At 44.1% G+C, this 25,503-nt stretch overlaps 2 protein-coding genes across 6 annotated transcripts in view; both read right to left on the reverse strand.

Moving 5' to 3' along the window:
* The window catches only part of LOC101068603 (FERM and PDZ domain-containing protein 4-like), a 49,546-nt gene extending 37,663 nt beyond the window's left edge, over positions 1-11,883 (reverse strand). Inside the window, exon 1 of one of the 2 annotated variants that reach the window (XM_029840880.1) lies at positions 11,449-11,883. In XM_029840880.1, coding sequence (XP_029696740.1) covers positions 11,449-11,705 — 257 coding nt within the window. In that variant the 5' untranslated portion in view covers positions 11,706-11,883. Of the gene's footprint in view, positions 1-6,789; positions 6,894-11,448 lie in introns of those variants that run through there. The other variant, XM_029840884.1, reaches the window with a different exon arrangement.
* A 1,404-nt stretch (positions 11,884-13,287) lies between these two features.
* Positions 13,288-22,198, reverse strand: LOC101061861 (MSL complex subunit 3). 4 transcript variants are annotated; one of them, XM_011606124.2, is made up of 15 exons: positions 21,965-22,192; positions 20,492-20,920; positions 19,462-19,544; positions 19,184-19,279; positions 18,889-18,980; positions 18,705-18,802; positions 18,403-18,531; positions 18,098-18,192; positions 17,668-17,826; positions 17,337-17,572; positions 17,053-17,142; positions 16,720-16,829; positions 16,386-16,485; positions 16,221-16,305; positions 13,288-14,316 (listed from the first exon to the last, which is right to left on the reverse strand). In XM_011606124.2, exons 2-15 carry the CDS (start codon positions 20,765-20,767, stop codon positions 14,217-14,219), a joined length of 1,749 nt encoding a protein of 582 aa, XP_011604426.1. In that variant the 5' UTR covers positions 20,768-20,920; positions 21,965-22,192; the 3' UTR covers positions 13,288-14,216. The 4 variants fall into 4 exon arrangements, with proteins under 4 accessions (XP_011604426.1, XP_011604425.1, XP_029696336.1 ...); XM_011606123.2 differs by having other exon boundaries at positions 18,035-18,192; XM_029840476.1 differs by lacking the exon at positions 21,965-22,192 and adding an exon at positions 21,340-21,934 and having other exon boundaries at positions 18,035-18,192.
* Positions 22,199-25,503: the final 3,305 nt, after the last annotated feature.

Consider the following 25,503-nt stretch of genomic DNA (forward strand, 5'->3'; position numbering starts at 1 on the left):
CTGGAGGAAACCAACTGACTCAAGTAATGAAATGAAGCCATTTCTAAAGCTGTCGTTTATAACGTCCATATGGATGTTAAAGTCTCCAATGATAATGACTTTTTCCGTTCTAAGGACCAAGTCAGATAAGAAGTCAGAGAACTCAGACAGGAACTCTGAATGTGGCCCAGCAGGGGGCCGATATACAACTGCAAACAGAAGTGGCTTTTCTGTCCTCCAGTTCAGATGAGTGATGCCAAGAGTCAGGCTTTCAAATGAACTGAAGCTATGTTTTGGTCTGGGATTAATTAATAACTTGGAGTGATAGATTGCTGCCACTCCCCCTCCTCGACCAGTAACCCGTGGAATATGATAATTAAGATGGGTAGGAGGAGTAGATTCATTTAAGCATTTAATATTTAATTTCTTAATTTTTTTTTCAATTGGGGGCAGCATGTGAAGACATCATAGCACCAGAGCCAATCCCATGTCACCACATCATCGGTGATGAAATACTCCCTCGACTGCACGGCATCATAATAAGTGATGAACCCAAATCACAACTCAGCCAAGGTCTCTCTGACCACAGCGCACAGGTATGATTTCCCAGCATGCAGCCATGCAGGGTCTTTTATCAGTCGGGGGTATAACAGGTAACAGCCCTCGCATGCGCACAGATGCACATGCCATATTCATGTGACAGGACTCAACAATGAGATCACAGAATTACATTGCAGCACCCCTCTAATCCATCAATCAATCTCTCCTTTTCACTCTTCCTATGACAAGGCTTAATCTGATGGGGTGAAAAAAAAACAGGATGGGGGAAGTACACGGGCCTTAAGACTGCAGAGAGGTGGAAGCCAAATGAGGGGTCTGTGTGTGAATCAGTGAGATGGAGCAAGGGTCTGGCAAGATAAATGGGTGAATGGGGGGGGGGGGGGGGATGGTTGAGAGTTGAAAAGCCACAGAAAATAAATATAAATCTCTTTACAGATGATGGACAGGATTGTTAGTTTTGTTTCTATTCATCATCAGTGCAAATGGCTCCAGTGTCAGACTCTCCACCCCCGCACTGGCATCATTTTTAGACAACACAGTCATTCAAAAGATGCAAAACTATCTAATATAGCATAGATGACACAATAACAACTACTCCCAGGTCACATTGAAGAGAATTCAATCAAAATTGCTACAATTGGCATGTTGATGGCATTTGCAACACAATGGAGCTAGGTAAGTGCTGGCATCCAAGATTTATCATGAAGCATCACTCTGCGATGCTCCTAAAACACACCACATGTTTTTAGAAATGGGGAAAACCATCTTCAAAGACATGACCTCCTTGACATCCATCCTACAGTTTTGACTGACAGATGCTTGACCACAGGCCATCGTCCTCTTTATTGGTGCCTTGTGCTCACTCCTGCCTTCATTTGGCCTGTTAAAGAAGGAATGTATACACAGGCATCGAGGATAAGTCGGGCACAACAGGAGTTGTTTGTCCCCTTACAGTGAGAGCCAGGCGTAGTCTGAAAAGAGTGATCAATGCTGTTAGCTATTCTTCAAGCCCAGCCTGACATTTAATTACCCATTCGTGCAAACACTCTAGAAGCCAGAATGCTGACACATCTCTGGAGGCGACCAGCAAAGGCAAATAATCCTTTTGCCAATTATGCAATCGGTCATGAAAATGCATGTTTGTTCACATTTCTGTGCATATATAGTATTTATTTAAAAAAAAAAAGGAAATTCATAAAAGGCAGCTGACTGTTAGCTTGGCAACAAATGTCCTGCTGATAGAAGGCCAAGAGGCTTCATGTTTTGGGCAACATTCCCAGTTGGCTGTCCTTCCAGTGATGACAGAAATAAAGGAATATAAGCATATAAGCAATGCAACAGAGTAGCTGCTTTTGTACTGGTATATTTACTGGTCTAAGGAGAAACTGCATACATTTTTCACAAACAATTATTGGGAAATATTTGTTGAAAATACATTTAAAAAATCTTTTTGTTTTAAATAGTTTGACAAATTTCGCATGTTCTGCTTTAAAGTGATTCAAAACCCCATGCTGCACTTTGAGGCGTTATTTTTAGATGCCTGGGTGTGATACAAATCATCAAAACTCATGGTTGAAGACTGAGGAAGAACGAAAAAGTTGGTTTGCACTGACTGCACCGGCAGAACACAAACATTGGTGATCAAACACTTTTTCACGGCAAAACACACCCAAAGAGAAGCTCTTAGACTAGACACAGACAGAAGCCATGCTATTTTGGTGACGCTGTTCCCCCAAAATTCAATAAAGTCAATCAAAAACATTCACACATACTTCCTTGGTTTTCTGTTCTCTGTCATTTTCAGCATACGGCTGGCAGTTTCAATAAGAATCCTGCTCGACGGAACATGTCTGCAACAGTTGCTGCACCACAGATGTGTAATCGGAGGGAGTCCCACTGCTATGTCATCTATATATGTTAAATATGGTGGGTGGAAAACTTGTTAGGGCCATTCATGCAAAAGCTGGTCGAAACACGGGTGGATTTGCTGGGAGAAATTGCACGGGTGAAAATGCAATTGCAATTCAACAAGCCAAACAACTGCCATATCAGCGCTTCCTCGTTAGAGCGCCGCAGCTGTACACATTAGCTGCCCCAGACAGTTATGAATGATTGCCGACTGTTTGGAAACAGGCAATGGATTTATGTTGCAAATCCCCACTTAGCATGTCGCGCGGCTACACTTCTGCTCCCGAGCCGAGACGCACGAGATTATTTTCCGCCGGGTCCATCAGGCCCTCATCAAAAACAACGTGGCCAAATACTTCCGACGGTTACGTGCAAAGTTTAGCCGAGGTTCTGCCAGCATGTGGCTGCGCCGGCACGCGTTTGTGGTTTTTCCCCAGCTGGTAATGTGATATTGATGGTTCATTTTTGCAGGTCGATGATGTGTTCAGCTTTTCCGGTCACAGTTTATAGGACGTGTGCACATTAGCCAGAGTTTACAGTACGTTAACGACAAGATGGGGCACGGCGGCAACTCAGCCTAAATTCTGACATAGTGGTTCGTACTGTCTGGATGGAAAGCACGACTGCCCTTTCATTTAAAAAAGGTCAGTTGGGACAGGCTCTCTGGCTCATTGCCACTGTGAGCTCATAGCCAGTGAAGCAGTTTATGCATGAAGAAAAGAAAACAGGTGTTCACATTGAGACCAGATACAAGTAGGAGGAGGAAGGGATCACTCTTTTAGGATGCTGCCCTACTAGCTGCACATAAACCACGTAAAAATGATTCTTCAATGGCCTAAATTGTGACGGGTGTAATTGGGACCCAAAAGCAGCACTCTGGAAAGCTGGGACCGTTGGTAAGGACCTTTATTAGTACACGGGCAAACAGGAACTCAGGCAGACAAGGAAACAGTCTGTTCTTCAGGCTCAAGGCCCACACGAAGTCTATGGGTTTCAGGCTCGGGGAGTGGGTTGAGGTGAGCCAGAATGCGGAAGGGGAGGGGAAGGACAAGAACCCTGGAAACTGTACAGTTCCGTTTACAGCAGGCAGGGGTGACGGAGAGGGGCTTACAGGAGATGAGGTTGATGAAGTCGCAGAGCAGACTGGGGATGAACAGCAGCGAAGTCGGGGCCAGTCGGAGCGGTCAGGACCAGGAGAGCAGACAGGAACCAGAAATGCTGAGGCAGAAGTCGTGGTCAGGGACGGAAGGCTGGTGAGTTTACCGGGAGACAGGCGGTGCAGGCAGGTCAGGGACAAACAGGTTCGGCAACAGGAGGTCAGGCCGGTAAACGCTGGAGAGTCTTGCATGGAAATGCTGAAGAACAATCTGGGAAGGACTGAGCGTGCAGGGGAGGCTTATAAGCCGGGCTGGTTGGGAATAAGCTGCAGCTGTGCTGCAGGTGAGTGGAGTTGAGCTGACGGGGTGGGAGTGGCTGGCAGGTAGAGTGGAAAATTACTGGGGCAGAGGGACAGGAGGGAACTGGGGAAATGGGGCTGTGACATAAATGAGCCCAGTTAGCTCGCTGCTCGTAATTGCATAAATACAGCATCAGCACCAGATGTTACATATGTAAACAGGTGGCACTTATATATAAAGATACACAGAACCCAGAATCATTTCTATTCACTTTCCCCGGCACACGAGAATTAACTAAATTCCCATGTGACAGATGGGGAAAAAAGGAGAGGAGAACAGGATTGTCAGCGCCTGCCAGAGTAATCGGCCTATGAACGTCTTGAGTGTGAGGTCCTTCCAGTCTCACCCGACCAATCAAAGTAAAAGTAAAAGAGGTGGGATGGCGTCCGATAACATTCAAACTGAGACCAATTTTCATTTTGTTTCATTTCTGAAGAATAACTTTGGTTAATGTACACAAAAAGAATTTGCTTCCATTGTGTTCCAATGTAGACTGTTTCAACAATTACAGAACAATGGGTTGATTTCAGTCTAAAAAAAGAACTTCTGGTTAAAAACAACCATCAGGACTAAAGCAGAGGTGTAAGCTCAAGGTTCCATTCATGACTCTGTCATTTGATTATATTTTTAAAGTGTCCTATTAAACATATTTCCTCCCCCATTGTTAGCAAATAAACTGATCTTTGTTAATGTCACTGACTGGTTTTTGTGCAAAATTGCCTAAAGAATGTTAAGATGAATCAAAGAATGCAACAAATGTAACAAAATAACCAATTTATTCACTTGACAATGATTATACTTATTCATTGAAGACACAAGCGTGCTTGCTGTTGCTTTTACCTTCTATACCAGGGGTGCTCAATACGTCGATTGCGATCTACCAATCGATCGCCGAGGTACTATTGGTAAATCGCATGGCAATAAAAAAATAGACGTCAGCCTATCATCCATCCCGTCACTTGATTGATCTACAGGGCAGCCAGTCAGATGATTTATTTTTTTTAACACTCAGGTCACTGTGCATGTGCAAACAACTGCTCTAAGTGCAGCAAAGCTAACAAACTAGTCCGTTTGTTACCGTTACTTTTTCACTTTTGTTTTTCTCTTGATCTTAAGAATGTGTTCAAATGAGTGGGGGAGCTGGACCAAGTCAGATTAAAACTTATCACTTTCATGCGGAATGGGAGGAGGACTTTTTTAGCGTTGACATTTTCAAAGTGCATTTGCCTCATCTGCCAGTCGACCATCGCTATACCAAAGAAGGGAAATGTGAAGCGGCATTTTCGGACCATTAATGGAAAATAAGACACCGAATTCCCGTGGAAAGCAAGCTGAGAAAGAGAACGGGAAAGTCCCAGTTGTTTTTCACAATGGCAAAAAAATGTAGGTAGTTGTGAAACATATGTGGTTAAGCAACGTACATCAACATAAATTGTAAGAATCCTCAGTAGTTTTCTACATAAATATAATGGGTTGATCATTTTGACTTGGTTATTTCATAAGTAGCTCTCATGCTGAAAAGTGGGAACACTCCTGTTATATTCGATTTGAACTGGAACCTGCAGTAATTAAACAGTTGCTCTCACAGCACATTGGTATGAATATATCAGCATTGGGAAAGCAGCAACAGCCGGTGAGGAGATTAAAAAAAATCCGCCTACATCTGCTTGTCTGCGTTTCTGACGCTGCGAGTCAGAGACCGAAACTGAAATAAATTTCATTTGCCTGCATTCTGGCCACATGCTTCCTGGCCAATGACCTCTCACCTCCTGGCTGTAATCACACTGTGATTTTTCCCTTCCACAAGCTGATTGCCGTTATCCACAAGAAGTGGGACCCCAGTTTCCTGGGCGAAAGCACTACAATTCTTTTTCTAGAATGCTACAATACTGCAGTTATCCAAGAAATATTAAACCACTAATGAAAACCATATAATATCAGGTGGAAACTCCAGATGAATGTAAATTAAATGCTCTTTTCATCCACATTCAATCCATATTGGCAACAGCTAGGTTTCCAGTCCAAAATGTAATGCTTGTCTGTATGACAATGACATCATTGGCTCTACTGACATTCCAACCATTGAAATAACAGATATGTGACCTTTTACCATTGGCTGAGTTGTTGCTAATAATAAAGTAAGTTACATGTTTTAAAAATCATACCATGTCTGGAATTTTCTTAATTTTTTCCAAATGTAGGTGATTCCCTGTAATCCATCAGTGATTTCTTCAGAACAGATGGATGATAATTCCAAATTGATCTAAGTAAACAATATGGCATTGTTGAAGACTCCATATCGTCACAATTAGATACTTTCCCAATGAAGTGCTCAACATATAATATGCACATGCCAAATATGGCCACAGAAAAATCTGACAAATAATCATATGTCCACACATAGACTCACACTTCACACCAAGTTGCTTGGTAAAGCCCCTCAATCCATGATGTAATCTCTAAGTGTGTTCAGTAATTACAACGTCCTGGATTTCTCCGCTACTTGGAGCCACCTCAGCCTTATGTAATGGTTGACTCACGTGCGGCCAGTTCCGGGGGTGAGATTACAATATGGCTGCTTTAGTCTGTGGCAAGACAGTCTGAATTAAAAAGGTCACCTTTAAAAACATTGAAGCACACAACATTGCTGCGAACACAACACACTGCAATAAGTCAATCGTGTGGTTCTAATTCACCCAACCTAAAAAGTGGGCCCATAGCACCTCCAAAATCCACGGCGTCCTGGCTCTCAACCTCCCAGAGAGCTTAATCAATTGGGAAAAACTTTCCTGATCTTGAGTGCACAGAGAGAAGTGTATCTTCAGCTCAAAGAGCACATATGAGCTCAGTCATCAAGTACACAGAAAGGGACAATGGGACTTACTGAAAAGCTGTTAACATCCCCAGTTCTTCATCCTCGTCGCACTGCTCCATCCCGTCAGCTCAACCCGATGCACGTACGAGTGGAGAGAGCGGGATCACAGTCCCGATCCACCCGCCACCACCAAAAAAAATGAGCTCAGAGCGTCAGAGACGCGGCTCTTCCTCCACCCTTCTAGCGCCTTCACTGAAATCAAAATCTCTGAATCTCTTTGAAAAAAAAGTACCAAACCCAATTTTCTATGTATGTGTGTGCAGATTTGTCTGTCTCAGTGTGTTTCTGCTTTTTTTCTTACCCCCCCACCACCAAGTCCTAGCTTGGTGCCAAATGTTCCAGCTTAGAATCGCTGTGCAGCACCACTGGTGATGGACTTAGCCGGGGCATCTGGGCCAGGGGGGATAAACAGCGTCCGCTCACACATGTGGACACACACAAACGCACGGTTGCTGGTGCGCACACAAGCAACCCTGAGAGCTGTACAGAGCGAATGTGCAGAGGACAATGATAGCAAGCACAACCCCCGCCCCAACACACACAACACACAGGCAGAATCAGACAGACTGATGAAAAGATGTGTGTCCTGCACACACACAAACTCACACACACACAGGGATCAATGCTTGAACAGATGTGTGCCAACTTCAGAGCTGCTACTAAGCACAGAAATCATCGGCTGTACTTACAGTGACCGTGTGTGTGTCTGTGTCACAGAGATGCCTGCCGCCACACTGAAGCCCACAGGGCAGAAGCACCTGAAACCTTTGTCATAAAGAGTGTGAATTCCTGTGAACCAATGACCGCTCTGTGATTATTCCCCAAGGATGGACCCGATTCTGGGGGTGGGGGTGAGCAGATGTGGCAGGGAGAGATTAACAACAATAATACACACACAACAGACGGGTGCACAATAGCTGACTCAGTCTTGGAGCTAAACAGAAATAAAATCTGATTGCGAGCTGACAAAAATATATTCACACGCCGTCACTTCCTCTCCTTCCAATAAGAGGGACATTTGCATTCACATTAATACTTCATGCAGAGATAAAGAAAAAACTACCGTACTCAAATGCTGCATACAAAAAGTGGACACGGCAGTGCCAGATGCTGAGTGAAGCGCTGTGTTCGAATCCCTCCCTTTGCCTATATAGTGCATTAACTCGGGTGTATGCTGTTTCATAGGCATGTCCGAATGCAAAGGCAGGATCACTGCACTGTTTAGCACACTCAATGCATCCCATAATGCACTGCAAAAAGTGGTGTGCGACCAGTGCTCCCTAACCACATACCATCATGAGTTAATTGTAACCAATTGTAAACTAGAGTAGTAAACAAAATAATTACTCAGTTTCCTGGATGGAAATATAACCACAATCCATCCAGGTTTTCTGCCCTCCGGGTCTGCAACTCCAGTCCTTTCACAAGGGAAATCGGGATTCTAGGAGAAAGGTGTTGAGTGGGACAGAAAACCTGGATGGATTGACAATCCCTGTTTTTCAACACCTGGGCTCAGTGTCCAGATGCAGGTTCTAGGTGAGTGAACTGAGCTGTCCACTCAGCCCTGCTCCCTACATAGTGAGAAGGGAATAGGAAACAGGTGTGTGATTTTGGACACAACAACGCAGTTCTGTCTTTTCCCTTATGATCATGAATCTTCTTTTTCGGGACGCATCATCATATGTTGGACCTTTACAAGTTTTCAAGCTTTTTTTCATGACATTTACACATGATCAGATGGAGAACTACCACTGACTCCACGAGGAAAATGCTAATATGGCGACAAGATACGATAATATACGACAGTGTTTGGATCATTTCTGTGATATCACGCCCAGCAGGCTGCGGCAGGTTTTATACTCAAGGCCTCAGGGGTTCTTACCGCTGAAATGCTGTTTTTTTAATGCTTAATTGATGAATGACTCATTTATTTGTCGAGATCAACAGAGACGACAGCTTCTGTGAAGTCAGTGCAGGCTGTAAACCCACGACTTGCCCTCTTCAAAGCCTTGTCGGACTAATACAATAAAACAATCGCAGGAGTCAGCAGTCTTTTGATGGCCCGAGTGATAAACAGCATTGCTCGGTGATGCTTGTCTGATTCTGATTTATGACTGTTTGGCCTCTGTCCCCGACACTTCCTCTTTGCTGTGAGGGACCGCATCATTTTTTTTTCAGAAGATGCTGTCTAGCGTTGTCTTATTTTTCTTCCGTTTCAGAAGGTTAATGGTTTTTCCGCTGAACAAAAATTGTGTCTTTCATTTGCCTTTTTATGTGTTCCACAGGCTGACTGTGTGTACGTATTTCAGCCTATGAGCAGATACAGCAGCTCTGGACACGGGGGGCCAACTTCATTCACTACTTCTGTGATACCACCTGGTGTAGAATTTGAGCCAACAGGCTATCTTTAGCCACGCCAGCAGAGACGGGGCAGCAAATTCAAACAAGTCAGCATCAGCTATGTGTCTAAGATTAAAAAAGGAAAAAAAGGTGCTCATTAATAGCAGTATTCAGGACCATCCCTGAATGTATGGCCTGGTATTCCAAGCTATCTAAAGACTTAGTGAGGCTACTTCGTACTAAAAGAGAAGCAGAGCAGCTACCCACCAAAATTCATGTTCAAAAATATTTTTAAGGGTGCACACATGTACACACTGCATTCTAAACACAAGTCCCTGAAAGGCACGTTTGATTTACCGTTTTGGCATTGATAATTATTTCCGCAGACCGCATTATGTTGTCTGTGCCATGTCAGCAGATTCAAAATGATATTGCCTGATTTATTCCTGTCACTCTGGTACAACTATGACAATTATTAGGTGTTCATGGGTTAAATTAAGCTGCCAAAAATAGAGACATAATAGTTTTTACCAAATAGAGGAAGAAAAAGACACTGAATGCATGTGCAGTAGCTGCTGGACATACAGGCGTGGTCAACGACCACAAAGATGGCCACTGTCTTGTGACGGGAGAGGAGGAGCAGATGAAGGAGAGCGCTGAGAAATCACCTCTATTTGTGTGGTATAGTTACACTGTTACACCAGGATGTGCCATTTCCAAATATGTCATGTTTTCTGACATTGCTCCAACGTGCTGCTTTTCTGTGAAGACCTGATGAAATAACGTTTTTAGAACTTCTTGGCACGGCAGCAGGATGTCGGCGCCGCGTTTTGAGCCAGACTGTCACGTTAAAATGGGCCGCGGGGTCCGAAGGAAACACACAGTTGAAAAGTGCAATCCTCATTTAACATTGGGTTAATAGTTGAACTTAAATGCACTTGTGATTTCGGAAACGACTCATGGCCAAATAGTGAAACCCTGGTTGTGTCCATCTGGAGGCTTTGCAGACTTAATGTAACCCAGTTTATTTTCTGGGAAAAACAAGTCATAAAGTCTGTTAAGTAAAGGCAATTTGTTTTGTTTTTTTTTGGAAATCCATTTAAAGCCCCAAGCTTTGTTGTATGATTATTTATTTATTATCTCTGCTGTCAAAGGATAGATAGTGAGTGGGGAGAGGAGGAAATAGAAGGTAAACTCACTGAAAGAAGGGGGATATTTACCAAGACATTGGACTTCAACAATCTGTTGTATCTCATATGTCAACATTAAAAACCAAAACTCTACAGCTTGCTCTGGGGTATTTCCTAATGCTGCAGAGACTCAAGGATGACAACCATGTTTACCAGGAGGTGTTGAAAGAGGAGACAAAGAAAGGCAACAATGGAAACCGCCACCTCCGCTTGTCCCACCTTCTGGATACTGTAAATTTCAGAAGAATTCTAAAAAGGTGGGGCGCTTTATGGACCACCTGAGTGAAAGCAGGGCAGGTTTTATCCACTCCAGCTACGGGGAATCAGAACCGTTTGCAATTAAAAAAGACCCAGACATATTGGCAGAGCCAGGCTTGTCAGCCGCTACCTTACAAACGGAGGCTGATGAGCCAGAGTCAGTGGGGTAGTGGACACCGGAGGATCAGCACCACTATAGTGAGTTCTCATGCTTTCTGGATTGATTGTGTGCAACTGTTTTATTTTTGTTAAATGCTATTTTCGTTATTGGCTCCAACTTGGCTCTACTTTTGGCAAACTATCCTTTTGACAGGCTCCAGTTTTAAACTTGTACGTTGAAGGGGAAATGTAACCCAACCTCAATGTTATGTTTTTTCAACCCGTTCAACGCCTGAGGAGAAAACCCAACTGTGCCTCCTCTGAACCAAACCGCTGCTCAAAGCCTCGGCCAAACCTTTCCCTTTCAGTGAAATGTGAACAGAATTCCACCATAAGCACATTTTTCGATTCCAGTGCGAGAACAAAAGCAAACAGAATCCCTTTAATTGGATTTTGTTGCACATTCAGAAAAAGCTTGAACAGCAATTAGAGGTGTAAGCTGGCATTGGTTTGGCACTGGTTGAGTTTGATTTAACACTTGAGATATTAAATGTAAAAAAAAATTATATCGAAATCTAAGCAAATATATCATTAAAAATATATCCTGTTTTAATTTGATTACTTTCTAAATGTCAATATGACTTTCCACTAAATTTCTGTTTATGTTCTTGTAACTAGGGAAATATAAATATGTAATTTTACACTTCAGAAGGTAATTAAAATGTATCCGTCCACTACTTATTCCTGATCAGGGTAGCGAGGCAAGCGCTCGTCTACTTACTCATCATTTCCAAGAAAAGAAGTCTCCCTCCACACCAACGCCCTGGTCTGCATTCCTGGGGACACTTTGACGGAAGGCAAACTCGGCGGCTCCCCGAACGGTTCACAGCCACTGGGAGCCGCGATGGGAGTGGAGACCTGGTCGGAGCTGACGGACGTGAGGTCAGTGCTGAGGTCGAACGATGTCCAGGATGAGTCGGAAGACACGGAGGGACTGGTGTCCAGCTTCTCCTCTTGCCATCTGTCCCCGAGGTCCATGATGAAAGAATGACAAGCGACGAGGACATGAGGAAAAAAAATGTAGATGGGGGGAAAAGAGTTGGATGAGGTGAAAGTCACATACGCTGACCGACAGCGTCTGTCTGGATCAATGGTGCCCTGAAGAGTGAGGGGAGAGGCAGGACAGAAAAAAGGCCCAGCTCTGGAAACATTAGACAAAAGAGATGGACATCAGGATATGGAGACAGGGAAATAAGACCACTCAGGGACTGAAGTAGAGTTCAGGCTGAGGCAAGTGAAGATCTGCAGCAGGGAGATGGAGACACAAACACCAGGAGAGGCGGGATCAGGTGAAAGGTGCGGGCAGCAGCACTTAACGGATGATAGCTGACAACTCATTACACCCACCCCCACCCCAACAATTGAATCATGGTGAAAGTGGATGAAGAAGCCGCTGATGGTAAATCGATCCTAAACGCACGTAGAGGCGTGAACTCGTGGCTTCTGCGGCTACGTGATGGAAGCCACCCGGTGAGTGTCGTCTTACGTTGCAGTGATTATGCTGTTCATTGTGAGAAATATGACCCATTCCAAACGTGATTACAGCTCACCGCTAAAAGCCATTAGGTTCCTAATACAGAGGCTGGGCTGGTCAGCTTCCCTCGGAGGACCACTGGGAAAACAGCCTATGGTTCAGATCGGAAAAGCGGCATCCCTGAAGTCACTCTTCACACCAGCTGGTTCCAGATAAGCCTCACATGCAGGAGGAGCAGTGTGCAGACTGGTGTCCGGATGAATGATTTACAATTGAGCTTCAAAAAAAAAAAACACATGCAGAGATCATACCCACTGCCAACTCTTACCCGACCTATTCAGATCATCTCCATAGTTAGTGATCTATTTATCTATTACACTTTTTGAAGCATGAGCATTGGCTACCTGATAGCATCAGTGAAATGATGCTGCAGTCTTCCGAGGTCCTCATCGAGTTCAAATTTCATGTCATCGCATTAAGAAGGAAACACTTTTTTGATGTGTGCATCCAAGCAGGAAGTGAGGTAACTTTCCTGCCAGGCACCTCTCCAAGAAAACTGGGCAATATCCTGAATATGCAAATATCCGTATTATAGAAATAACAAAGCATACAGGTGTGGTTTCTAAAGCACAGTCACAGACGCGGTCCTGTGATGGAGATACTATCCTGAAGCCAGGGCAATAAAGGAACACCAGGAACACCACACACAACAAAGAGCTGTTTGGAGTGATCTGGTCTAAAGAGCCTCATTAGAGCAACATATTTAAATCTTCTTGCCAACAATGTGTCCATCTTTGATCTATATGTACAAGGAGACTCGGTCATTCTTCAGGGGAGTTGTGCCGCTTGGATCAGCTTTTCACATCCTCCACCACTTGTCCAGCCTTTGTTTCTGTCTAAAAACATCTATGATAAATCACCAGAGATGTTTCCACAAATATGGACTGCAACTGTTTTCTGTGACCTGTTTAAAATGCAATTGTTTTTAGTTTAGTGTAAAGATGTGAAAGATCAAGGTGGGCAATCACTTCTGTTTGACCCAACAGTTTCATGGTGATGCTATAGTGTGTAATGAGAGCAAACTGACACATTTCAGGAGGTTTTTATTTTAGATTCTACAAAGGAAATATTGAAAACAGAACCGAATGCTCGCAAAATGCATACACCACAAACATAAACATTTATCCACACAAGACAAGAGTGATGCAAATGATCCTGCATCAACAGATGGGCTTGTGCAGGAAGCAGCTGAAACTAGAGTGGACAGGACTGTTGAGTTAGTACGACTAATTCAGTAAATGTACGATATTGATAAAGTGATGTGATGAAAAAATAAATATTCTTAAACTGAGTTTTTCTATTTACATCTTCACAATGCTACAGTAACTGACCAAAAGATTTCTCTTTGTTTTATACTTGACATTAACATTTTGTGAACGGCAGGAAGAAAATTAGAGCAAGAACATATTAATACAGTGGTGTATATGAAAAAAGATTATGGAAAAATCCAAGGAAATGTCCAGGTTTCTCAAAGTTACTGAATCTTGGTGAGGATTTCTCCAAGGCAACAGAGTCCTTCATGACGGGTTCTTTTCTATTTTGAGAGTTTAAACTAGCTACTACTGCGATGAAGATGCCAGAGGATAATGCCTGCTTTTACAGATGAGCGACTCACACTGGGTTTGTTCTGGCCAACCTCTCAGATCAGAGAACTTTCCAGTCGACAAGGTGAAAATATCTGGCCAGAGAAACATCAGTGGGCGCCAGCACATAGCAAACGTGCCTTGCTTGGAGCGGTATGTCAAGTATTTGTGAGACTGGCATGCAAAACAGTCTACCGTAATAGAGTTTAAAAGAGTGTGGATGAGGTCTGGTTATTGGTAAGTTGGCCCACAAAACAACGGCAGAAACGTTCCTGAGGAAGAAAGATTGAGGTCAAGAAGCAGAACTTCAGAGAAAGCAGTTCTGCCTGCGCACAGGCTAAGAAGAAAAGAGAACCGATGGCCACGTCTCCTTTAATAAACTGGCCTCGGCTGTTTCATGCTGTAGTGGGCCTCTGATGCCGACACATACGCTGACTCGGGGAAAAAATCTTCATGGAACTCGGCCATAAACCTGAGAGAAGACGAGAGCGGGAAGGGGGACGGGGAGTCCGAGAGAGAAAAGCTGGTGAGATTTTTTTTTTCCCCATATCAATATCGCCAAGCACTCATTTCTTTTCACATTATCTGTCCATGATAAACCGTTTGTCTCATTCCAAACAGCAATGACTCAAAGAAACCAAAACACCAACAACAGAAAAACATCTCAGATGGTCTTCACCCAGTTCACATTAGGTTCCAGTTTTCCTGGATGTCTCAGTATCACTCTGCATAAATCCCAGACCCATGACCTCTCTACAGAGCGTATACCACAAAGACAAAGCCCCCTCATCCGCCTCTATACCACCACCGGAGAACCAATCGCTGCCACAGAGAACATGAGAACATGAGAATGCCTGACCTACAGTCAAAGAGGGAAAGAGAGAGCAAAATCCACCCCCACCCATCCCCCCATCTAATCAGTAGCGGGGAAAACTAATCTGGAATCTTCTTAGTATCCGCTACTCGGCCAAATCCTCTAAATCTTGCCATCTCATCTTAGCTCCACCGGCCTTCCTAATCTCAGTGCAAACAAATTATCCTCATCAGAGGAGAATGTAAGAGCACCTTGCAACTTCTGGCAAACAGCACCTCCAAATGAGAAAAATGGAACATACAGGAGACTAAAACTGATCAAGATTCGGAACATTTTGGCATATTTAATGTAGTTCAATGCATATGAACAACTGTTAAAGTAATTAAAGTTTATGACCATTTTTCAGGGCATATTTATTAAAAATGCTTTGGGTAATTTTGATGTAACAAATTAATAGTAGTGCTAATCTTTTATGACCTGTAATAAGGCAAGCCGCTTTAGCCATACATACTGTAAACCATCATAACGTGTGTGTACGCATGTGCAGGCACGCGCATGCTTAAGCATAATCATTCTTGTGGAGAAAGGGAGAGTGAGAGATCAGCTGTAGCCAAATCCCAGAATGCAATGCATTTCAGACTCTGTGGCAAATCTTTTTTTTCCCCCCGCACAGGACAATCTGCTGTGAAGTGGGTTGCACAGCAAAAGCCACGGACGGTTTCCCGTAAGAGAGTCCAGTCCGAATCCCCATGTAAAGGACATATGGTCAAGAACCTAACTGATGAAACCACAAGAGCCGACACAAACACAAATTGCTGTGCTACCACATTTTACAGATGTTCTCCAGTGACTGAGCTGAATTTTTATTAATTTCTGCTTGTGTTTCCAGAGTGAGAGCATGTTCCACCTGCCACTAAAAGGCTTGTGTCTCTGCCATCTTCAGGCGCTGCTTCATAGCGCTGCTTAGTGGCAGTGAGGGGTACTGCGTGCCTTTGATTAGAAAATGAGGACCTAAATCCTCTCAGGTTTGGGACCGGCTGAACTGAAGATCGCGAGGGAGGATTTAAAGATTAGACTCCCGCGCTTGTGTAATGCCCACTCATCTCCCTCCCTCCAACACATACTCTCACTGTATCTTTTCATTCTCCATGTTTTCATGTTTCTTTTCTTCTTTGTTTAGGCATCTTGAGATGCTTCTGCTTTAATTGGATTCTGTTCCATTGTTGAAACAACATCTTTTAATCTTTGAGTCTTTGATTCTTAAACTATGCACGAACTGTCAAGCACTTCAAATCATTGATGTGTGCATAAGACACATTAACAGACTGTTTTCAACTTCTAAGACCTCTAATTTAGTAGTTATTACCAAGTCTATTTTTTTTATCTAATAAACTGTATGTTATTACCAAGATGCATTTGATTGCTTTGTGCTTTTGTCTTGTTCACACAATGAATAGGCAGAAAGCTACTTAGCTAACTAGTAGTTTAATCATTTGAGGAGAAATGTGAGAGCAAACCTAATAAGAGCAAATAAACAGTCTTTTGTGCCAATTGTCATTTACCTGAGAAACAATTCTAAATGCTTGACAAGGGCTCGGAGATTCCTCTCAGGAATTTGCATCTTCCCCAGGATCTCCGGAAGCTTGACTGAAATAAAAGCACTACCGTAAGCAAGAGTTGAAATAGCTTCAACAAAAGGAGACAGCAAAATACATCGAGATACCAACCAAAAAGCCGCAATAGGTGCTGAGCTCCATACAGGTAGGAGGGTGGAGGAAGCTGGTCTTTTAGAGGGTAGTTGTCAGGCATTAGCTTCCAACTCAGTACCTAAAAAGTGTAGGAAAATTTCCACTTTGATTAGTTACAGCCTTTGACCAGTCTGAAAACCCCCCCAAATTTTTTTTTAATCTTACATTTTTTATCTTACAATACCTGACCTACCATTTATTTTGCATAGATGGTCTGTAGAGTAAGCAGTAAATGTCTGCAATAGGGTTACCACTTCAATTTGTGTATGAATCTTTTCCCCAAGGGTCCTAAGTGCAATCACTGATTCATCACCTCGTTTAACTCATTGTTTCTCCGACTCTCCAGGCCATAGAAAGGTCCACATCGCTCTTTGCTTGGTGTTAAGGGCAACGGGGAGGATGAGCCGCTATGTACAGGTGTCTCTGGTTAAAGAACCCCAACAGCAGAGAAGAGCAGATTTATACAAGGTGTAAACAGTTTTTCTTAATTTGGGACAGAAGAGAAATTAGGCATTTTATCCCCTTCTGCTGGACAGAGATGTGTACTACAGCAACAAAAGGGAGGGGGTGAAATATTTCTGCGATAACGTTCAATTCATTCATTCACTCAAGAGGTTCTCTCGTCAAAGCATCTAGTGGTACTTACTTTTTTCAAGGTTGAGGAAAAACTTTGGTTGTGTTGAGGCATCAACAACGCGCCGTTTGAGTTGAGGGGACGCTGTTGTGCTGCCTCCACCTAATGACAAATATTGAACATAACGGTTAGACGTCACCATATATAAGAAATCACACAAATGGATACAAACATGTTTTGATTCAGAACTGAAGAAGCCTTCTGGATAGAAGGCGAAACGAAGAAACCCAGTCCAGTTGACAGAGAAAACTACCTTGGATGTTTTGATTATTTCTAGTGGGTTGAAAATAGATTACCTCCACTGCTTCCTTCAGCTGGTCGATCACCCCCAGATGTGTTTCTGGTGGAGCGTCTCAATGATTGAGATTGGTAAGAAATACAGTCCATGTCAGGGTGGCGCCGACGCTTAGGGGTAGGTGTTGGGGCAGTGGGTGTGGTGGCTGAGATGTCACTAAGGGCTGGTTGGCTGTCTGTGGATTGGGGGGTGGGTGGGTTGTGTCCCAGGGGGCTGGGAGTGCGCTCCCGTTGGACACTGCAAATCACCAATTAACAGACAAAGCACAGGAGAAGAATATGAGAGCAGTGGCCAAACAGCATGTAAAAGGGATAAAAACAGGTAAGACGTACTTGCTAGAGCTGGGCGAGCCATCATTGATGGTCAAGAAAAGCCTGGAGGAGCTGACTTTTTTGAACTGAGCTTGCTCGCAAGGATAGAGCAGGATCATGGGTAACGTGAAATCAAACGTGATCCTCAGGCCATCTACCATCTCCTTGCACAAGTCCTCACTTGAAAAAAAGGACGTAATGTTTATTCAACATAGTGTATCAGTAAACCTAATGCAATACTGAATATCAGTGTTTAAATGATGTTGGCAAATAATATTCACTATGCTGCTATAACCACAACTTTCCATCTTTGATGGACGATCTACAATGGAAAAATAGATCTCTTCACTTCTCAAGCTTTTCCACTACTCTGTGTGTGAAGACACACCTCTTCTCTGGAGGGATTGGTTGTGGGCTGCTGCTCTGTGTGGTGTTCTGCTGACGCCGGTACCTCTCATTGGCCATGAACGCCTTGTTGATGGCAAAGTGCTTGACATAGGACTCTAGGATGTGCACCACATTGGTCTGACATGGAACCATCACCAGCTGGGTGGGGAAAAAATTGTGATTAGTATAAAGATTCATATCTTTAATGAATCAGACAATTGAACACACATAATTAACTAAAAACATAGCTCAACACTAGAAAGGACTAGTTTTTTGTCCAAAAGAACATCTGGGAAACCATGGAATGACCTGAAGGTTTCCAGGCAGACACATACATACAAATGTCGTGTTAGCATGTTTGGTTTGTACCTTCTTCCTTTTGTTGATATAGAAGCAGTCGTCCTCGAGTTTCTTCTTGAGGATATCTGGGATGTTAATGTCAACATGGACAACCTTGTCCTCACTTTCCCTCTTTACGTTTGCGTCTGGCTCAACCCTCTGAAATAAGCATCATTTAAGGCTTTAGGTGAAACTCTACAGGATGTAGACAAACTAAGGCATGTCAAGTTAGTCCATTTGTAAGATATAACTGTCTAAATCCTTACAACCATAATAAAATGACAACTATACATGTATTTAAGTAAAATTTAAACTATCATGATCGGCCTCACCATCTTGTTGATGTCCTCAGAAAAGGCGCTATCCCCACTGTTGGAAGATTCAGGGTCAGACTCGTCGCCGCCGCTGCTTTCTGAGGACGAAATCAAACCTTTGCCCAGAGAAAAAAAGGATGAGGAGGGGGTTAGTTTTACTGCAGTAACAAACTGAGCAAAATTCAACAGAGACATTTCTTACAAGCGTCATCGCTGTCGTCCTCTTTGGGGACAGTCTTCAGAGAAGGTTTAGTTCCAGACTGACGACGACGTCTTGCCCATGCCTTTCTCTTCCTGTCGTAAACAAAGAAAACACAAACCATCCAATTTTGACCGTATCCAACATAACAATAAATAAAACAAAATTCCAACTGTGTATATGCAGGGGAACAATAACCAGCCCCGAGGCTAAATATGAACTGAGGTGAATAGAGAATACACTCAATGAAGATTTCCATTTATGAGCGAGCGAATGGATGAACGTAAGATGAACTTACATGCGACCTAGAGCTTTGCGAGCCAGTTTATGTTGCAATTTACGGTTTTCCTCAGTGTCCCTTAGGACATGATCTTCTGCAGCCCAACGATCCCAGCTACCCAAAAACACACAAATTTACAAATAACAAGACTCAAATCAACACAAAACTGCAAGACTTCATAGTTATGTCTTATAGTTTTTACAGGCTAATCAATAGTGGATGGATACGACTACAGTGAAAACCACAATGAGCATGATAGGGCTAAGAAGGGAGGAGGAAAAAGCAACTCATAATACCTCCTGTTCCAACCATTGAAGTGAATCAGGTACTTTGGAGCTCGTCTTCCATGTTCATCTGTACCTATTAAGACATCAATGACCTGTAACATGAACACAAAATGTTGGTGAAGCCGATATGGCTGCAGAACCGTAGGTCACTATTTACATCTTAGTTAAATAGGTCCAGAAGCATTTGGACAATGACACAGTTTTTACTTCACCACCACAGACCCCTCGATGAAATCTCTCCAATACACTGTACTTTCTGGCCCACCCGCATCAACGAATACATATGGGTTTGTAGTAGCGTCTCACATTTTACTGCAGGCCAGTCCATTTGTCTGTGGACCTACAGGCAAGTCAGCAACAATGACTTTTCTACGTTCCTGCATGTGCACGCAACCACAGTGGTACCAAGGAAAACCGTTGAGATGTGCCACCGAGTTATTTTTTGCAGAGTACCTCCCCAACAGTGACTCAAAAGTAATTGGACAACCTATTATTTGTACATACAGTATCATTTTTAAAAATATATTTACTAATATTTAAAAAACAGTTCTGGTGTGCATGGACATCACCAAATCCAGTTTCCTCCCAGGAGACATTTGGCCAGTTCTCCATCGCAGACAGTTCGGCTCTGGCTTGCTTGTAGAGCTTTCAGAGGTAGTTCATCTTTCAGAAGAGGTGACTGATGAGGCCGCTGAAGAAGATCCCATTTCTCTTTCAAACAGTCCAGCATTGCTTTTGCAGAATTGTATCAGTTCATATCCACGTTCTTGAACCAGGTGTTTGGATATTGTGTCTATATTCTCTGCCGTTACATTTATCATGGTATCTTGTAATAGATGAAACCCAAGAATAACACCTGAAGAGCTAATGCCTTTTCTTTCTTGGGACACGGCTGAGATTAGTGCCAGTCTGCCCTTCAAAGCTGGATTGGTGAAAAAGGAATTTGATTAGAATTGTGTCATTGTCCAAATATTCTGGACCCAACTTTACATTCATCAAGGCATTTCTTGATTGTAGACTTTGACATTGGTGCGCCTACCTCCTCAAGAGTCTTCCTGAATTGTCTCGATTTCGTGAGGCCGTTTTTCTTCACCAAGGAAAGGATCTTGCCATCATCCACTTTAGGTGTTTTCCGTGGTCTTCCGGGCCTTTTGACGTTGCCAAGTTCACCGGTGCATTCTTTCTTTTTAAGAATGTACCAAATTGTGGACTTGGCCACTCCTAAAGTTTTAGCAATTTCTCTGAGAGATTTATTTTCCTTTTTCAGTGCAATGATGGCCTCCTTCACTGGCATTGATATCTCTTTGGACTTCATGTCGATAATTCCAGTCGCACAGCTCCAAAAATGCCAATTTAATGCTACAAAGGCACTCCAGATTCTGAAACTATTTCATTAGTCCGGGGGGAAGGAGTGGATCACACTTGGCCTTGGATCAGCAGGTCACCGGTCCGAATCACTTTTGAAAGCCTGAAAATTGAGGTACTCTGCATAAAATGCCTGCACGTTCAGAACAGCGCCATATTTGAAGAACGTCTTAAAATAATGCTGACATTCTGCACCTTAGATTAAGACATTTAGAAAAACAAAACTGCGGAGGTATCGTGGCAATAATATAAAAACCGTATCATTGTCCAAATACTTCTGGCCCTTGACAACATACAGAATTAGCCTACATGCACATGAATCTTTACCGCTGCTTTAAACGCATATTCCCACAGGCCAATGCTCTAGTATACTACATTATTATATGTGATAATATACAACTCTTTTGACAAAACTGTAACCCACAAATGTTTCATTAATTCGTCAGTGTTTGATTAATTATTCGGGTAGCATAGCTAGCCAACTAGCTTGGTAGCTGCTAACAAACAAGAGTGCACGTTTACCTCAAAAAAGAAAAGGAAAGAGAAACTCTACTTGGCTCTTCTGCGAAATTGGTACAGTCTTCTTCACGCCCACGAAATTGCAGTGAATTAGCCAATTATTATATGAGCAGTAACACCAAAAGATGCGTAAGAAACGTGAATCCTGGAGGAGTCGCGGTGATAAAACTGTTGGTGCGTTTGTTTTAGTTTCACGTAAGGGTTGTTTTGTGTGATAGCGACCCAAGTAACGGCCAAATTAGCATCTCGCCAAGCATACATTCGAAGCTTATTCAGAGGGATATATTGTCTACAGTGGCAATGCTTTTACTGAAAAACATAACTGTCGGTATCATTAGAAACAAATGCCCCCAAACTACAAAATAACACTGATGTTTTTGTCCGACGTTGCACGAGCATAATCCGAGGATGTAAAAATCAAACGTACCCGGAAACCACCCAAACGACCGATTTTGTGCTACATTTTTATCTGTTAATATCACATTTTAGGGAGACTGTAAACTAAGCGGCATTTGCGGACGATTCAGAGACCCCCCACCCCACACATAATAGAAAACCTCGATAACCAGTGTAAAACAGTCCAATTGACATAACAAAAACCTAGATTAGTAGTTGTCCAGAACATTACCTTAGCGTCATACAAGACTTTAGCCTTGGTGGGGTCTGGTTCAAAGCACAGGACTCGTTCTCCTTTGTGAAATTGATATTTAATTCCCCGCGAATTCATTTGTTCATGGCGACGTGTGGGTGAAAGGGGAACTAAGCGGAGTCGGACCCTGGAACGCTTTAACCATTTCCTCTCCAAACGCTTCCTTGGTGTGCGGCTCTTCCGCTCCACGGCTGCAGAAATGGCGCTCTCTTAAATCTCCGAAAGTGTTGCGCCACAAATGCTGCATCCACTGACCCTCGTAATTCCTTTCAGTGCCACTCCACGGTAAGCAAACAATATTTATAAAGTTTATTTCTTCGCCATCACTTAAAGTTTTAAGAGTTGTTGAATCAAAATCTTCTGTTATCTTCTGCGACTATACTTTAACCTACTTAATATATATCAGAAGTAGCTGAATTACCAACATTTAAACTGGTCTTTGATTGACACTTCAAGTGTGTAACTCACAAACTGTACACTAGGGGTCAGTATACGCATTTTAAAAATCTGGATTCAACCCGAGATGAATTTGTCCTGTCAAATTATTATATAGTATATAATCTTGATGGAACTGAAACGCACGGATAATCTGCACAACAGAGTCATTGAAATCTTCTTGAGGAAAGAAAGGAGGTTGGATTTTGTGTACAAATAATCAGGATTTTTGGTGAGTAAAATCAAAAATCCTGATTATTATACTAAAATGTTGCTATATCCCTAAATAATTTAGCGTGTTGGGGAGGGTCAGTGTGGGGATTTCCCAGCATGCTTTGTGGCAGTGTGTCTGTGGGTTCAGGTTGGTGTTAACCCGGTTTTTGTTCGTTGTAAATGTTATCTTTTGCAAGTTTCAATGTTAGTGTTCTATTTATTTAGTTCTGGTTGTTGATGTTTTTAATTACTGTTTTAATTACTGTTTGCACTTGCACACCATAAGACAGGTTATGTGTGTGATTGAAGACCTCCCTTCGTTCATTAGTCTCCACTTTCGTGTTTAATAAAGTGACCCTTTTCTGCAGTTGAACTTCTGCCTAAGCTGGCAGGAGTCTGTGTCCGAGTTCTTCCGCAACCTAAAACCCGAGCTTGCCACAATGATATTGCAGTTTTGTCAGGTGTTTTTGATGCTTTTTTTTATGTGTGTCGCAGCTGTACCCGCAGTGGAAGTTTTATAGCCATAAAATGGTTATTGAGGCTTGGATTGATTCAGACGGAGCACGACTGAAGGCCCAGGTGTGAAATGCACGGCCGCCACTGTTATATACACACATCGGCCTGCAGTTATTAACGATAATTTACTGACACCCTTTTTATGTAAACCATCTTAAGTACTATTGCTTTCATTGACTTATGACAAAGTTGAACTGAAGTATGATTCATTTTTAGCACAATTCTAATAGGGCACTCACTCAAACGCATCTGTGTCCGTTTGTAGATCCGTTCCGTTTTCTCCCGCTTATCTGGATCCGGGTCGCGGGGGCAGCAGCTCCAGGAGGGATGCCCAGACAGCCATCTCCCCGGCCACTTCCATCAGCTCCTCCAGGGGGACCCCCAGCCGCTCCCAAGCCAGGTGAGAGATGTAATCTCTCCACCTAGTCCTGGGCCGGCCACGAGGCCGCCTCCCGGTGGGACATGTCCGGAACACCTCTGAAGGGAGGCGTCCGGAAGGCATCCTAGCCAGATGCCCGAGCCACCCCAACTGACTCCTCTCGATGTGGAGAAGCAGTGGTTCTACCCCGAGCTCCTCCCGGATGTCCAAGCTTCTCACCCTATCTCTAAGGTTGAGCCCGGCCACCCTGTGGAGGAAACTCATTTCAGCCGCTTGTATCCGCGATCTCGTTCTTTCGGTCATCACCCAACATTGATGACCATAGGTGAGGATTGGGACGTAGATCGACCGGTAAATCGAGAGCCTTGCCTTCTGGCTCAGCTCCTTCTTCACCACGACGGATCGATTGAGCTCCTGCATCACTGCTGATGCCGCTGCGATCCACCTGTCGATCTCCCGTTCCATCCTACCCTCACTCGTGAACAAGATCCCGAGATACTTAAACTCCTCCACCTGGGGCAGGACTTCCTCCCCAACCTGGAGAAGGCACTCTACCTTTTTCCAAGCGAGGACCATGGACTCTGACTTGGAGATGCTGATCCGCATCCCTGCCGCTTCACACTCGGTCGCGAACAGTCCCAGCATTTCTTGGAGGTCCCTGTTCGATGGCGCCAGAAGAACCACGTCATCCACAAAAAGCAGTGACGAGATCTTCCGCCCACCGAACTCGACGCCCTCCACTCCCCAGCTGCGCCTAGGAATTCTGTCCATAAAAATTATGAACAGAACCGGTGACGAAGGGCAGCCGTGGCAGAGTCCAACCCTCACTGGGAAAGAGTCCGGCTTACAACCGGCTATCCGGACCAAGCTCCTGCTCCTTTGGTACAGGGACTGGACGGCCCTTATCAAGGGACCTTCCACCCCATACTCCCGGAGCACCCCCCACAAAATACTCCTGGGGACCCGGTCATAAGCCTTTTCCAAATCCCCAAAGCACATGTGGACTGGTTGGGCAAACTCCCAACTCCCCTCAAGCACCCCAGCAAGGGTAAAGAGGTGATCCGTGGTTCCACGACCGGGGCGAAACCCGCATTGTTCCTCCTCGATCAGAGGTTCGACTATCAGTCTAATCCTCTTTTCCAGCACCCTGGCATAGACTTTCCCAGGGAGGCTGAGGAGTGTGATCCCCCTATAGTTGGAACACACCCACTAGTACCCACTCTTAAAAATAGGGACCACCACCCCGGTCTGCCAGTCCAAGGGCACTGTCCCCGATGTCCACGCAATGTTGCAGAGGCGTGTCAACCAGGACAGCCCTACAACATCCAGAGCCTTAAGATACCCCGGGCGGATCTCATCCGCTCCCGGAGCGCCGCCACCAGGCAGCTGTTTCACTACCTCGGCAACTTCCACTCCGGAAATTTGGTGGTCCACCTCCTGGTCATCCGACTCTGTTCCACCTTGAGGATACATGTTGGTAGGATTGAGCAGCTCCTGGAAGTATTCCTTCCACCGCCGGATAATTGCTCCAGGAGATGTCAGCAGCTCCCCACGCACACCTAACACGGTCTGGGCAAGTTGCCGCCTGCCGCCCCTAAGGCGCCGGACAGTTTGCCAGAATCTTCTCGTAGCAGACCGAAAGTCTTCTTCCATAGCCTCACCGAACTCCTCCCATGCCCAAGTTTTTGCCTCCGCGACTGTTGCGGCCGCAACCCGCTTAGCCAACCTGTACCGGTCAGCTGCTTCCGGAGACCCACCGACCAGCCATGACCTGTAGGCCTCTTTCTTCAGCCTGACGGCTCCCCTCACCTCTGGTGTCCACCATCGGGTACGGGTATTACCGCCACAACCAGCACCAGCGGCCTTGCAGCCACAGCTCACGACAGCCGCCTCGACAATGGCGGAGCGGAACATGGCCCATTCCGACTCAATGTCCCCTACCGCCCTCGGAACACGATCAAAGCTCTGTCGGATG

The sequence above is a fragment of the Takifugu rubripes genome, chromosome 8 (genome assembly GCF_901000725.2).
Source record: "Takifugu rubripes chromosome 8, fTakRub1.2, whole genome shotgun sequence".
Lineage (NCBI taxonomy): Eukaryota > Metazoa > Chordata > Actinopteri > Tetraodontiformes > Tetraodontidae > Takifugu > Takifugu rubripes.

Excerpts from the sequence above, each read along its gene's own strand:
- LOC101061861 (XM_011606123.2), bottom strand. The coding sequence starts at position 20,767 with ATGAAGTCCAAAGAGATATCAATGCCAGTGAAGGAGGCCATCATTGCA. Across the intron at positions 19,545-20,491 it reads TCAGGAAGACTCTTGAGGAG|GTCATTGATGTCTTAATAGG; the intron begins GTAGGCGCACCA and ends TTCATGTTACAG. Across the intron at positions 16,486-16,719 it reads GAAACAATGAGTTAAACGAG|GTACTGAGTTGGAAGCTAAT; the intron begins GTGATGAATCAG and ends TACACTTTTTAG.